Source organism: Astyanax mexicanus, chromosome 22 (genome assembly GCF_023375975.1).
Source record: "Astyanax mexicanus isolate ESR-SI-001 chromosome 22, AstMex3_surface, whole genome shotgun sequence".
Classification (NCBI taxonomy): Eukaryota; Metazoa; Chordata; class Actinopteri; order Characiformes; family Acestrorhamphidae; genus Astyanax; species Astyanax mexicanus.
In genome coordinates, this window is record NC_064429.1 from 12,395,474 (window position 1) to 12,408,454 (window position 12,981).

A 12,981-nucleotide genomic window follows, 5' to 3' on the forward strand; every position below is an offset into this window, starting at 1 on the left:
CATAAAATTAGTATTATTATTAATTAATCCTGCAGTAACCTCGTATGTCCCGCAGGGGATGTTTTACAGACAGAGAAGATGCAGTCCTGCCCGCGCGCTCCTCCTCTCCTGTATAGTGATCGCACGCGCTCACAGACACTCAGATGCGCGCGTGTCTCGCGGCGGTGAGGATGCGCGCGCTCTGCGCGGTTTGTTTTCTGCTGCTCGCGCTCTGGGAGAGCGCGGACCGCCTGGGCTTCACATCCGGGCATTGCAGCGCGCAGCAGGTGCAGGTGCGCGCGCTCGACTCATGGAAACTGGAGGCGCGCTGGAACACGAGCGGCGAGACTCAAACGCACGAGGTGCAGGTGGCACGCACGAGCCTCTTTGAAGTGCTGTTCCAGGTAAGCACAACTTCTGCCAACAAATTAACTCACACCTTTGCACGCTCTCCCTCACCTGTGTTCAATTCCTCTCCCCTGTGTTCAGTTCTTTTTCACCTGTGTACCCTCTCTCTCACATGTGTACACTCTCTCTCTCACCTGCGTACACTCTCTCTCTCACCTGTGTACACTCTCTCTCTCACCTGCGTACACTCTCTCTCTCACCTGTGTATGCTCTCTCTCCCACCTGTATGTGCTCTGTTGCACCTGTTCACTCTTCAAGTTGATTAAGCTGGATAACAGGATTTCTGTGTGGTCCGAATCTTATAAATATGAAAAACATAAAATAAAAAAAAAGATTCAAAATATTTTTACGTTATGCCGAAAAAAAAACAGTAATCAGACAGACACACCTGTGCTGGTTTCCAGGGTAACGTGAGCTCAGGTGTGCTGGTCTGGAGGTCCTCGCTGCCGCTGGAGTGTACATACCACTCAGTGCGCATCAGACCCGTCTACAACTCCACCTTCAGCAGCACATGGAGCGAGTGGGCTACTAACAAAGGTCAAATCACACACCTGTAATACCTTACTGGCCACTTTATTAGAAACATCCAACATCTCGTGCTTCCACTCACTGTGGCCACTTTATTGGAAACCCGTACCTTGTGTTTTCCCCTCAGGTGAGCGGAACGTTTCTTCCGACAAAGCCCGACTGTTCCCCGATGGGAAGCTTCTCCAAGAGCGAAGCCCCGCCTACTGCTGCTGTATTCCACCAATCAGAGCGCAGGTCACTCAGATCCTATTCAGGAATAAACCGTACCCCCTGATCACCATCGACTCCAGCGTCCGGGCCATCCTCGTGCCGGAGGTCACCGCCCCCATGTCCATGGTGAGCTTCATCTGCAGGGACAGCACGGGGGCGGAGCAAAGCGTCCTGAACTACGTTACCTGTGAGTAGGTTATAGGTAACACTGATTAAAGTGATGGTTCAAACGGAAAAATGCCAATAATCTAATTATCCATTCCACCTTAAATGATGCACGGATTACATTCTGACACCAGAATTTGACTGCTTAAGGTGGAACTGAATAAAACATCAAATATTACTCTGATTCTGATTCTTAATTTGATTCTGACTCTGTTCTGACTCTGATTCTGATTCTTAATTTGACTCTGATTCTGATTCTGACTCTGATTCTTAATTTGACTCTGATTCTGATTCTGACTCAGATTCTGGCTCTTATTTCGAATATGATTTTGATTCTGATTTTGACTCTGACTGTAATTCTGATTCTTACTTTGACTCTAATTCTGATTCTTAATTTGACTCTGATTCTGTTTCTGATTTATATTTTGACTTTGATTCTGACTGACAGTGATTCTGACTCTAACTATGATTTTGATATTATTTCTTTTTTTGACATTAATTCTGATTCTAATTCTAACTTTGACTCTGATTGTGATTCTGACTCTGATTCTTATTCTGACTCTGATTTTAATTCTAACTCTTAATTTGACTCTGATTTTGAATCTGATTCTGATTTTAATTCTAATTCTGATTCTAATTCTGATTCTGATTCTGATTTGGTTGGTCAGTTCCACCTGAGAGGCTGAAGAATCTGAGCTGCTGGACGTCGGACCTGCAGAGCGTCAGGTGCTCGTGGACGGTCACACGGAGGCCAAACATGATTGGTCGACAGCGCCGGCAATACGCCCTGCACATCCAGTCAGTCTGACTTCATCTGACTCTAAACCTGTAGAATTAAAAAAATGACTCTGTGAATACCTGTGGACTCTGTGTGTAAAATTAGTAACTTGACTCTAGATTTTGGATTCTGCTTTTAGAAACTGATTTAAGATCAGATCGTATTACAGTACTGGAGACTATAGATTAGCACATTAAGTATTTATAATTAGAAACTGACTCTAGATGTCAGATTCTACGTAGTTCTAGACACTAGAAATTAATATTAGATTTTAATTTTATTCTGTTTTTAGAAGCTGAAGTATTAGGACACTCTGATCCCAAGTAATGTAATTAACCAGCTGCATTAGAATAAAATAATCAAACTATACAACAGCTTTAAACGTCACACAGCCAATCAGATCTGAGAGACTGAATTTTATAGAGTTTTGTAAAGTTTTTAAAGCCTCAGTGTGGAGGAGCTGCTGTTTATCTGATGGAGCTTCTGATGAAATTTCACACTGAGGAGCTGAGAGATCAGACAGCGTCAGACGGGTGATGGGCTGATTTGTCTGGGTTTAACGGCTGAACTGATAGTGATCAGATCTACTTCCTGTATTTAGTGGAACAAGAACAGAACATGCATTCTGTTTACACTTGTATTTAATGTGGAAGAGATTAGTTTAAATGGAGAGTTGATTTCTTTATACCACTCTTTCATAAAGGCCAGATTTGTGGAGTACAGAACTAATAGTTTGTCACCTGAGCTGTGGATCTCTTCAGCTCCTCCAGAGTGACCATGGGCTTCTTGCCAGAGGAAATATTCCCCACATTATTTTTAAAAATCTATGTATCTTTTTCTTTTAATGTCACAGTTGCTACCATGTGTTGGTCTGTTTCATAAAATCCCAGTAAAATGTTCTGTAACTGCATGTGTGTGTGTGTGTGTGTTGTTGTGTTTCTGAAGTGGTTCAGGTGAAGCTGAGGTCAGGTGTGATGTGAACTTGTGTGTTTTCCCCGTCGTCCCGAACCGCAGTTTCTACAACATCAGCGTCCGAGTGAACAACAGCCTCGGAGAGCAGAACCAGAGTTACGCTTTCAACATCTCACACAGAGGTAATGACCACTACTGACCACTACTAAACTCTACTGACCACTACTGACCACTACTGACTGCTACTGAGACCACTCCTGACCACTACTGATCTGTACTGATCACTACTGACCAGTACTGAACTCTAATGACCACTACTGACCTCTACTGACCACTACTGACCTCTACTGACCACTACTGACCTCTACCGACCACTACTGACCTCTACTGATCTGTACTGACCGCTACTGACCTCTACTGACCACTACTGACCTGTACTGACCACTACAGACCTGTACTGACCCTCTACTGATCTGTACTGACCACTACTGAACTCTACTGACCACTACTGACCGCTACTGACCTCTACTGACCACTATTGAGACAACTACTGACCTCTACTGACCTGTACTAACCGCTACTGACCTCTACTGACCACTACTGACCTGTACTGACCACTACTGACCGCTACTGACCCTCTACTGACCGCTATTGACCCTCCACTGACCGCTACTGACCACTACTGACCCTCTACTGACCTGTACTGACCACTACTGACCCTCTACTGAACATTACCGACCATAACTGATCTGTACTGATCTGAACTGATCACTACTGAGACAACTACTAATCTGTACTCACCACTACTGACCTATACTGACCGCTATTGACCACTACTGACAAGTACAATGACAACTACTGACCATTACTGACCGCTTTTGACCCCTACTGACAAGTAATGACCTATTCTAATCTAAACTGATGTGTACTGACCTCAGCCGACCACTACTGAATCATAATGATCTGTACTGATCACTACTAATCACAATTATTATTTATATTATTATTATAGCCTATGATATTATTTAACGTCCACAATGCATTATGTATTTAATATCTTAATATCTTTAATATATGTGTGTGTACGTGCGTGCGTGCGTGTGTGTGTTTTGTACGCAGTATTCCCGGTTCTGGAGGATGTGTTGGTGCAGGCAGGTGTAACAGACGCTCTGGTATCCTGGTTTTTGAATGGGAATTTCACCGGCCTGAATTTTACCTGCCAATTCACACTGGATCCAGCAGGAACAACCACAGTGAGTTTATCACCACAACCATGCCATTTTCTCCTCCACCAGTCTTACACACTGCTTTTGGATAACTTTATGCTGCTTTACTCCTGGTGTAAAAATTCAAGCAGTTCAGTTTGGTGGTTTGTGATCATCCATCTTGATTATATCCCAGAGGTTTTTTAATTTAATAAAATCAGAGAAACTTATTATTTTAAGTGCTCTCTTATTTATATCCAGTGCTGTATATGTGTTAGATATAATATGTGTAATATATGTAATTCTTATTTACTGAGCTGAAAATAGCTAATGCTCGTTCCTAGTTATTACTGTCCATCACTGCTGACTTACTTCTAGCTAACTCTGCTACCTGAAAACAACACATTCTTGCTAAGTCCACCGACTGTATTCCAGCTAGCATAAAGAAGTGTTTTTATAAAGTTGTGTAAATGTGTGTGTGTGTGTGTGTGTGTGTGTGTACAGGAGCTGGTGTTTGTTGTAAATGATCCTGAGCAGCGGGTGAGTGTGTGTTTGCAGCCGCTGCAGCCGAGCTGTCAGTACTCCACTAGTGGGCGCTGTGCTGTGCAGGGGAGCAGCTGGGGGCCGTGGAGCCCCGTCAGCAGGTTCAGCACAGGTCAGTTTTAACAGCTATTAATAAAATACTTTCATTTTTAATCTAAAAGTATCAGTAAAGGTTTGTGGTGTTAGCTTTAGCGCTGTAGCTAAAGAAACAAAACCGTATTTCCCACCATTTAGCTCGGTGCTAACTGTGCTAACTAACCTTAATCATCACACAGTCTGATCAGACCGTGTAAACGTGTTTGGTAACCTCTAATAAACAACTTTACTATATCCTGTCATCATCACCTACGTGGGCGGAGTCTCTCTATACTTCACACTGATTGGTTTGTTGAATGGCTCGTTCACTCTCCGGTGTTTCCTCCCATAGAGCCGCTGGTAACGCTGGATATCTGGATGAAGATCAGACACCAGGCTAACGAGCGCAGCGTTACTGTCCTGTGGAAAATCGTGAGTAATATTCACAATTGATGATCCCAATCACACAGCTGCGGAGGCGTAGAGGGGTCAGTGCGTCACTAGAGTGGCTGATTATTGATTATTGATTAGAGATCAGGGGATCATATGTCCCCATTATTATTGTCCACCATCCACACGGATTAGCTATCGGGAGATTGTTTTCCATCAGCTGCTGGAGTCCTGAGAGAGCACAGTTGTCCTTGCTGTTTCTCTCTAGATGGCGCTCTCTCTTTTCCCTCATCACTCCTAGGGTGATGTGGATCAGCACAAGGCTGCATCTGTGAGCTGCTGTATCAGAACCGAGTCGCTGCACTTTCCTCCGAGCTTCTGAGTTTATTGTCTGACTCGTGAATTCTTTGATCTAAGAGACTCTGATGTTCTGCAGTAATCAGATTATAAAACCTGTAGAATAAATAAATGATTGATCTGAATGAATCTGATCACTGGATTTATTGATTATTTCTCAGAGTGAAAGCGGGTTGGACTCGGTGGTGGAGGTGTTTGAGGTGTGTGTGGAGCAGGACGGGCCTCGCCGGAGAGTGTGTGTGAACGTGACGGAGCTGCAGGTGGAGTTAGCGGTGGGGTTGGGAGTGTGTAACGTGTCGGTGAGAGCGATCACACTCAGAGGATCTTCACTATCATCACTGATCAGCGTTCCAGCCCTGCACTCAGGTCACGCTGAAGCACATCTCCTCTCTCAACAACAAACATCAGCAGCACTAAACCTTCCACAAAAATTCAAACAATATATTATCTCAAATATATTTGCAATAAACAATATTATTATATTAATAATATTCTATAACAATTTATTACACAGCTGTAATGATAATATAATAGCCCAATAAAGCACTTACACATTAATTTTTAAAGAGCAGTGAACTGTAATTTATTTAAGAATATTTAGATGTTGAAATCGTAATATTAATATTTTACATATATTTTAAATAAACCATAATTATGTAAAACCCACTGTTGTTTAAAGAAAAGTCATAATGGGATCTGTAATTATTGTGACTGAAACACCATTGCTCATCTCTACACTGTCAGCAGACTGGGTACAGATCAAATGATCAATCAGGTATATATTGGTATTGACTGATTTTCAGGCCAAATATGCAATTATTGGCCAACCAAAATTTTGGCCGATCTGAGAGCTGGTTAGATCATATGATCAATATTTTAAGGGTTGTTGCAGCTCTGCTTAACCGTGTAGTTTTTCATTTAACCTCCAGATGAAAATACTGACAACACTTCCAGCTGCACAACCTCATATATATTTATAGAATGTGTAAGACTAACACGTCTTGATGGAGGAATCAGAGTAAAGAGTATAACACCACTAACTGAATACCCCTCTCAAGAGTACACCCCTCAGTTCAGTACAGCGAGTAACAGAATATGAACAGTATCGTCCATCTATCCTATTATTTACAGTATAGTGCACATTCAAACCAAAATAGCAGGTGTGAAAGATGCCACGCACCTTGGCACAGGTCAAATTATCAAATTTTGGTCACAACGAAAAGAGCTGATCCGGTTGGTTTTCAGTGTGAAACACTTTATTGGACTGTTCTGACTTTATTACAGGATGTAGAGTCATTAAACTACAGTGTGAAACTACTCAAAATATAACCAGATTAAATACAGTAAAGGATATAATGTAACACACATGCTGAGGTGTGAACAGGTGTGTGTTCTCTGTGTTTATTTAAAGCAGTGTGTGTGTGTGTGTGTGTGTGTGGTCTGTGTTATCATATACAGAGCTCATGCTGAAGGAGAAGAGGATTGTGGGTAACTCTGAGGGCTTCCTGCTGTCCTGGTCCCCTTCGTCCTCGGTCACATGTGGCTACACTGTGGAGTGGTGCCTGATGGGTAATGCGGTACCATGTGATCTGCAGTGGAGAAAGGTCTCGGCCAATCAGACTTCATTATTCCTCGGCGCAGGTATGCAAATATATCATCACCAAGTGGCTGAGATTAGACTTGGTATATTTTGCTGGTGGGCTCCCCCTACAGATGAGGAGTGTAACTCACTTTTACTCCACTGTTGTAAAAACAAATCAGGCTTAGAATCTCCTTCATAAACTGATGGTGTACACATGCACTTGTGGACAAGCTGAGAGATACAGAAGTGTCAGTAAATCCACTTAATCCATTTGCTTCTAATTGTATCATGCTTTGTTTACCCGTCCGTATGGTGGTCGGTGTGGTATTGAGGTTATCACGTATATTCCGGCAGGGGCGGAGACGTGGTTAAAGTGGGCGGGGCTTTGATGTTGGGGATATATCTGGACACTTTGTTGTTCAAATACAGTATTTATAACAATGTGATGATGGGCATTGTTTCTGATCTCCTCTAAATGTAATGGTGTGGTTTAAGTGATGTGATTATAATGCTTCTTAAGATGTAGTTCACACCTGTTCACACCTGTTCACACCTGTTCACACTATATACTGCACACTTATCCTCACATCACTCAGCAACCATCATAATACCTGGGCTGATCAGGGTCTCAGATACCGAACGTCGTGGCTGATTGGGAGTTTATAGGAGATCCTTGTGGTGATGACAGACAGGGGGCGGAGTTTGTGACTGAGCTGTGTGTGTGTGTGTGTGTGTGTGTGTGTTACAGGTGGGTTCAGGAAGGGCCGCAGATACACCTTTAAAATCTACCGCTGTCAGACAGAGGGTCACCAAGTTCACGAGAAACACACCGGCTATCTGGAGGAACAGAGTGAGAGAACACACACACACACACACACACACACACACACACACACACACACAGCTTTTCCTGTGCAGTTATGTTGCTCAATATACAGGACCTGTGTGAGAACAGGGGCATGTTGTTTTTTTGTTTTTTTTTACAGTACATCTCTGTTAAACACCTCTCTGATCAGTTCTGATAAACAGATTCTGTTTCACAGCGGCTCATAGTGAGTCCCTTAGTTCCTACAGCATCAGAGGTGGTTGCTAGGGTGTTGCTAGATTAGTATTTGGATTACACTATTGCATTTACTATCACTGTGTACAGGACTGAAGTGTGTGTGTGTGATGGTGTGTGTGTGTGTGATGGTGTGTGATGGTGTGTGTGTGTGTGTGTGTGTGTGTGTGATGGTGTGTGATGGTGTGTGTGTGTGTGTGTGTGCAGGGCCGGTGAGCGCCCCCGAGTTGTTGGAGTCTCTGAATGCGCGCTGGTCATCAGTAGCGCTGCAGTGGAGCTTTAATGAGGACGACCCCGCCCACCCCGGGTTCATCACTGGATACAACCTCACCATATACACCCACACAAACCCAGGTACAGTAACACACACACACACACACCATCACACACACTGAGATATTGTATTCACTCTGCTTTACAGATTTTCTTAAAGTTGGACTAAAAAAGTAACAAAGAGTAAAAATGTAAAAATACAGAAACAGAAAAAAATAAATATTGTAAATAATATTTCCTTTAAGTTGAAGTAAAAATAACAGATTTAAATTTAGAGCTTAAATGTGATTTTTAAAACATATTTGCAATATAATGTAAAATCTTCATTTACAATACTGTTATTCCTGTCTGCAGAGCCGAGACACAGCGTAATACAATACTACACACTTTATTCACTTTTAATAAAAGTTCAATTGTCTTCAAATTGGAATAAAAATGTTACATTTCTTTGTTAAAAGTAAATCAGCTGATATTACTTTTCACTTTGTGTGATCTTCACTGTTTTAGGTGGGCTTGCATGGGTGTGTATGGGGAGTGTGTGTGTGTGTGTGTGTGTGTGTGCAGCAGTTGAGTGTGTTTGGGTGGAGGATCCTGCCTGTAAGGTGGTGCAGGTGGAGGGTCTGCAGGAGTTGTGTGTATGGTGTGTGAGTGTGTGTATAGTGTATAAGTGTGTTGATTCTCTGCAGCAGTTGTGTGTGTGTAGTGTATAATGTATAGTGTATTTTCTCTCTGCAGCAGTTGAGAGTGTGTGTGTACAGTGTGTGTATAGTGTGTGTATAGTGTATAGTGTGTGTATAGTGTATAGTGTGTGTATAGTGTGTGTATAGTGTAAAGTGTGTGTATAGTGTGTGTATAGTGTGTGTGTGTATAGTGTAAAGTGTGTGTATAGTGTGTGTATAGTGTGTGTATAGTGTGTGTAAGTGTGTGTATAGTGTGTGTTTAGTGTGTATAGTGTGTGTATAGTGTGTGTATAGTGTGTGTATAGTGTGGGTATAGTGTGTATAGTGTGTTTATAGTGTGTATAGTGTGTGTATAGTGTGTGTATAGTGTGTGTATATAGTGTGTATAGTGTGTGTATAGTGTGTGTATAGTGTATAGTGTATATAAGTGTGTTGATTCTCTCTGCAGCAGTTGAGTGTGTTTGGGTGGAGGATCCTCACTGTAAGGTGGTGCGGGTGGAGGGTCTGCAAGAGGGGCAGGTTTACGGCGTCCGATTGGCCGCCTGCACTCGGGCCGGCTGTGGGGCGGAGTCAGTCCACACCATTAGAACCCTGCAGAACCGTGAGTAGAACCTCTTAAACCAGGGCTGAACCGCGGGGTTAGCTTCTATTGTGTGTTAGCAACGTTAGCATCTGATTAGTCTTCATTATAAAAACTACACTGTGGAGAATGAGGGACTTTAATCACTTTAATCCCAGCTCTGCATTTTCATATTTGAATAATCATTATTTTATTTATTAATGTTAATTAAACATATTAAACTGTTCCTTCTTTACACGCGTATGAACGTGAGTGACCCCATTTCTTAATCCATAGTGTTTAACAGATTCCACTTTTCTATAAAGACTTTCCACAAGGTTTAGGAGTGTGTTTATGATGTTTATGGGATTTTTTATCATTCGTCCAGAAGAATACAGTACTTGTGAGGTCAGACACTGATGTTGGTGAGAAGGTCTGACTCTCACTATAATTCATCCTGAAGCTGTTCTATCAGGTTGAGATCAGGACTCTGAGCAGGACAGTCGAGTTCTTATTCTACACCAAACTCAAAGCTCATCCTCTTCTTTATGTAGTTTTTGGTTTATGTCCTGGTGCTCAACTGTCATGTTGGAACAGGAAGGGGGCGTCCCCAAACTCTTAACTTTTACTGGAACTGAGGGGGCGGAGCTTAACTCCTGAAAAACAACCCCACACCATAATCATAATGATCCCCCCTCCACCAAACTTTACACTCGGCCCAGTGCAGTGAGAGAAGAGTGTGAGTTCTGATCTCCTGGCAACCGAACCAAACCCAGACTCTTCCATCAGATCACTAGATGGAGAAGCGTGATTGGTCACTACAGAGATCACCAGAGTCTTCACCGCTCTAGTGTCAGGTGACAGCTTTACCCTGCTCTGTTATTTTACACTGACAGAGCACAGGGTCAACTGGACTTGTTGCAGGTGCTGCATCCTATCACTGTACCACATTGCTGGAGTTCACTGAGCTCCTGAGAGCTCCTGTATATTAAATCACTTTTTAAATGTTTGTTATCTCAGATTACCTCCTGCTGGTGAAAGTGGTGACCCCTCTCCTGATTCTGATTGGCTGTTGTGTTTGCCTGTGGCCCTGCAGGAAAACGTGAGTAAAGTACAGTAGTGTGAGTAGTGTGAATAGTGGTGTAAGTAGTGTACAGTAGTGTGAGTAGTGTAAAGTTGTGTAGTAGTGAGCTGTGTGTAAAGTGTGAGTTTGGTCTGCAGGCTGAAGGGAATTGTGGAGGATATTTTCAGCTTCCCCTCTGATCACAGTCTGAAGATTCTGGAACTGAACGACAGTCTGTACGAGGTGAGTCTAAAGAACTTTTAATATATATATAATATAAAATAATAATATAATAATATAGTGTAATATAAAATAAAATAATATAAAATAATATGATATAATATAATATAATACACTATAATACACTATAATATAATATAATAATCACATAACTTAATACGATGTCTTTCCACCCTTTATAGCTAAAAAACCTTCTACTCTTCTCAGAAGGCTTTCCTCGTGGTTTAGGAGTGTGTTTAGTGTTTTCCAGAAGCTCGTATTTGATCTCAGACAGTGATGTTGATGAGACGAGAAAGTCTAGCTCTCAGTTTTCACTCTAACTCATCCTAAAGGTGATTTATCAGGTTGAGAGGAGATAATTATTTCATATATCACTATAAATAAACAGTAAACTACATTCTGAAGTTGTATTTGTGTTGCTTAATAAAAATGTTAATACGCCACTATATACCCATATACCTGTAAAAGGAGTGAATTATGGTAGACGATTGCAGCCAAATTTGTTGATGTGATTTCATTTCTAAAAAGGTTTTCAGATTATTCCCATACTTTAACGATTTAAAGCCAATGGGTAATTGCACCGAGCAGGCGGAAGAATTCTTTTAAACTGGGTGGGTGTGATGCGGTCTCCTTTCAGAGCGGATGAATCTGATTCTAGGTTATGTTCAGTCAGAGAGAGAGAGAGAGTTTCTTTGGTTTTACTAGGAGTGAATAGTTAGAGCTACTGAGCTCTGAGTTTCCTCTTCTGAAGTCTCCATTGCTCCACCAGCCGCTCGTGTTCAGCAAAACTGAACCGGATCCTCTTTTAGAGGCTGTACGTGTGACATAAGTGCGTAAAGATGCGTGACGTGACCAGAAGATGAACTCACGCAAAAAGAGACCAAAACCCCAGTTTTTAGAATGAATATATTATTAGGATTAGCAGGGAGGTGGTTTCAGTACACTGATATCAATAAACACTATATTTTATCCATATTCTTCTCCACTCAGAAATACTTCTACTTTCAGTTTAGAAACTAAATAATACAGACTGACACTTTAATATAATCCAGGCTTTAGTGCTGAAGTGAGTTTATAGTTGTTACCTGTGCTGGGTGTGTGTTTATACATGTGCTGGGTGTGTGCCGCAGGTGAGTGAGAAGCTGCGTGTGCTGCAGGTGGAGGACTGCAGGTGGTGCAGTCTGGAGGTGGTGGAGGTGAGGAGCAGCGTGGAGGAGAAGGCGAGGCTGGTGTTTACAGGGGGCGACGCTGAGCCACCGGACCAGAGCGTCACCGCCGTCACCAACCTCACCTACCTGTCCGGCCTGCAGGTGGAGCTGCTGCCCCACTCACCTGAGACACCTCAACCCAGCGGCTACGTCAGAGTCGAGGACCCGGGGCTGAGCACCAGCGACTACGTCACCTCCGTTACCATGGCAACGATGTGAATCAGCGTGGCGTCTGATCATCGGTGAAGTTCAGAGAAAATTGAACATCAGTGTTAGATTATTATACTGTGAAAATAACAGACTGGGATTAAACTGTGATCATAAATAAACTAGATTACGATTAGTTCTAGTAATAAAATACAGATGACAGTGCTTAAACTTTGCATATTTCTTTAATATCTGATAAACTATAGAATATAAATATTCTCATTTACAGCATTTATTTACAGAAAATGAGAAATGTCTGAAATAACAAAAAAGATGCAGAACTTTCAGATCTCAAATAATGCAAAGAAAACAAGTTCATATTCATAAAGTTTTAAGAGTTCAGAAATCAATATTTGGTGGAATAATCCTGATTTTTAATCACAGTTTTTTTTCATGCATCTTGGCATCATGTTCTCCTCCACCAGTCTTACACACTGCTTTTGGATAACTTTATGCTGCTTTACTCCTGGTGCAAAAAATCAAGCAGTTCAGTTTGGTGGTTTGATGGCTTGTGATCATCCATCTTCCTCTTGATTATATTCCAGAGGTTTTCAATTTG

General features: G+C 42.1%; 1 protein-coding gene across 3 annotated transcripts; it reads left to right on the top strand.

Annotated features, from left to right (window-relative positions):
- Nucleotides 1-94: 94 nt before the first annotated feature.
- osmr (oncostatin M receptor) lies at nt 95-12,587 on the top strand. 3 transcript variants are annotated; one of them, XM_049470364.1, is made up of 16 exons: nt 99-383; nt 792-924; nt 1,043-1,312; nt 1,959-2,088; nt 3,014-3,162; nt 4,100-4,233; nt 4,690-4,840; nt 5,156-5,235; nt 5,712-5,916; nt 7,009-7,191; nt 7,881-7,982; nt 8,400-8,546; nt 9,597-9,746; nt 10,725-10,806; nt 10,926-11,010; nt 12,138-12,587. In XM_049470364.1, the coding sequence occupies exons 1-16, from the start codon at nt 144-146 to the stop codon at nt 12,432-12,434; spliced, it is 2,538 nt and encodes an 845-aa protein (XP_049326321.1). In that variant the 5' UTR covers nt 99-143; the 3' UTR covers nt 12,435-12,587. The 3 variants fall into 3 exon arrangements, with proteins under 3 accessions (XP_049326322.1, XP_049326321.1, XP_049326320.1); XM_049470363.1 differs by having other exon boundaries at nt 100-383; nt 9,594-9,746; XM_049470365.1 differs by lacking the exons at nt 9,597-9,746; nt 10,725-10,806; nt 10,926-11,010; nt 12,138-12,587 and adding an exon at nt 9,030-9,513 and having other exon boundaries at nt 95-383.
- Nucleotides 12,588-12,981: the final 394 nt, after the last annotated feature.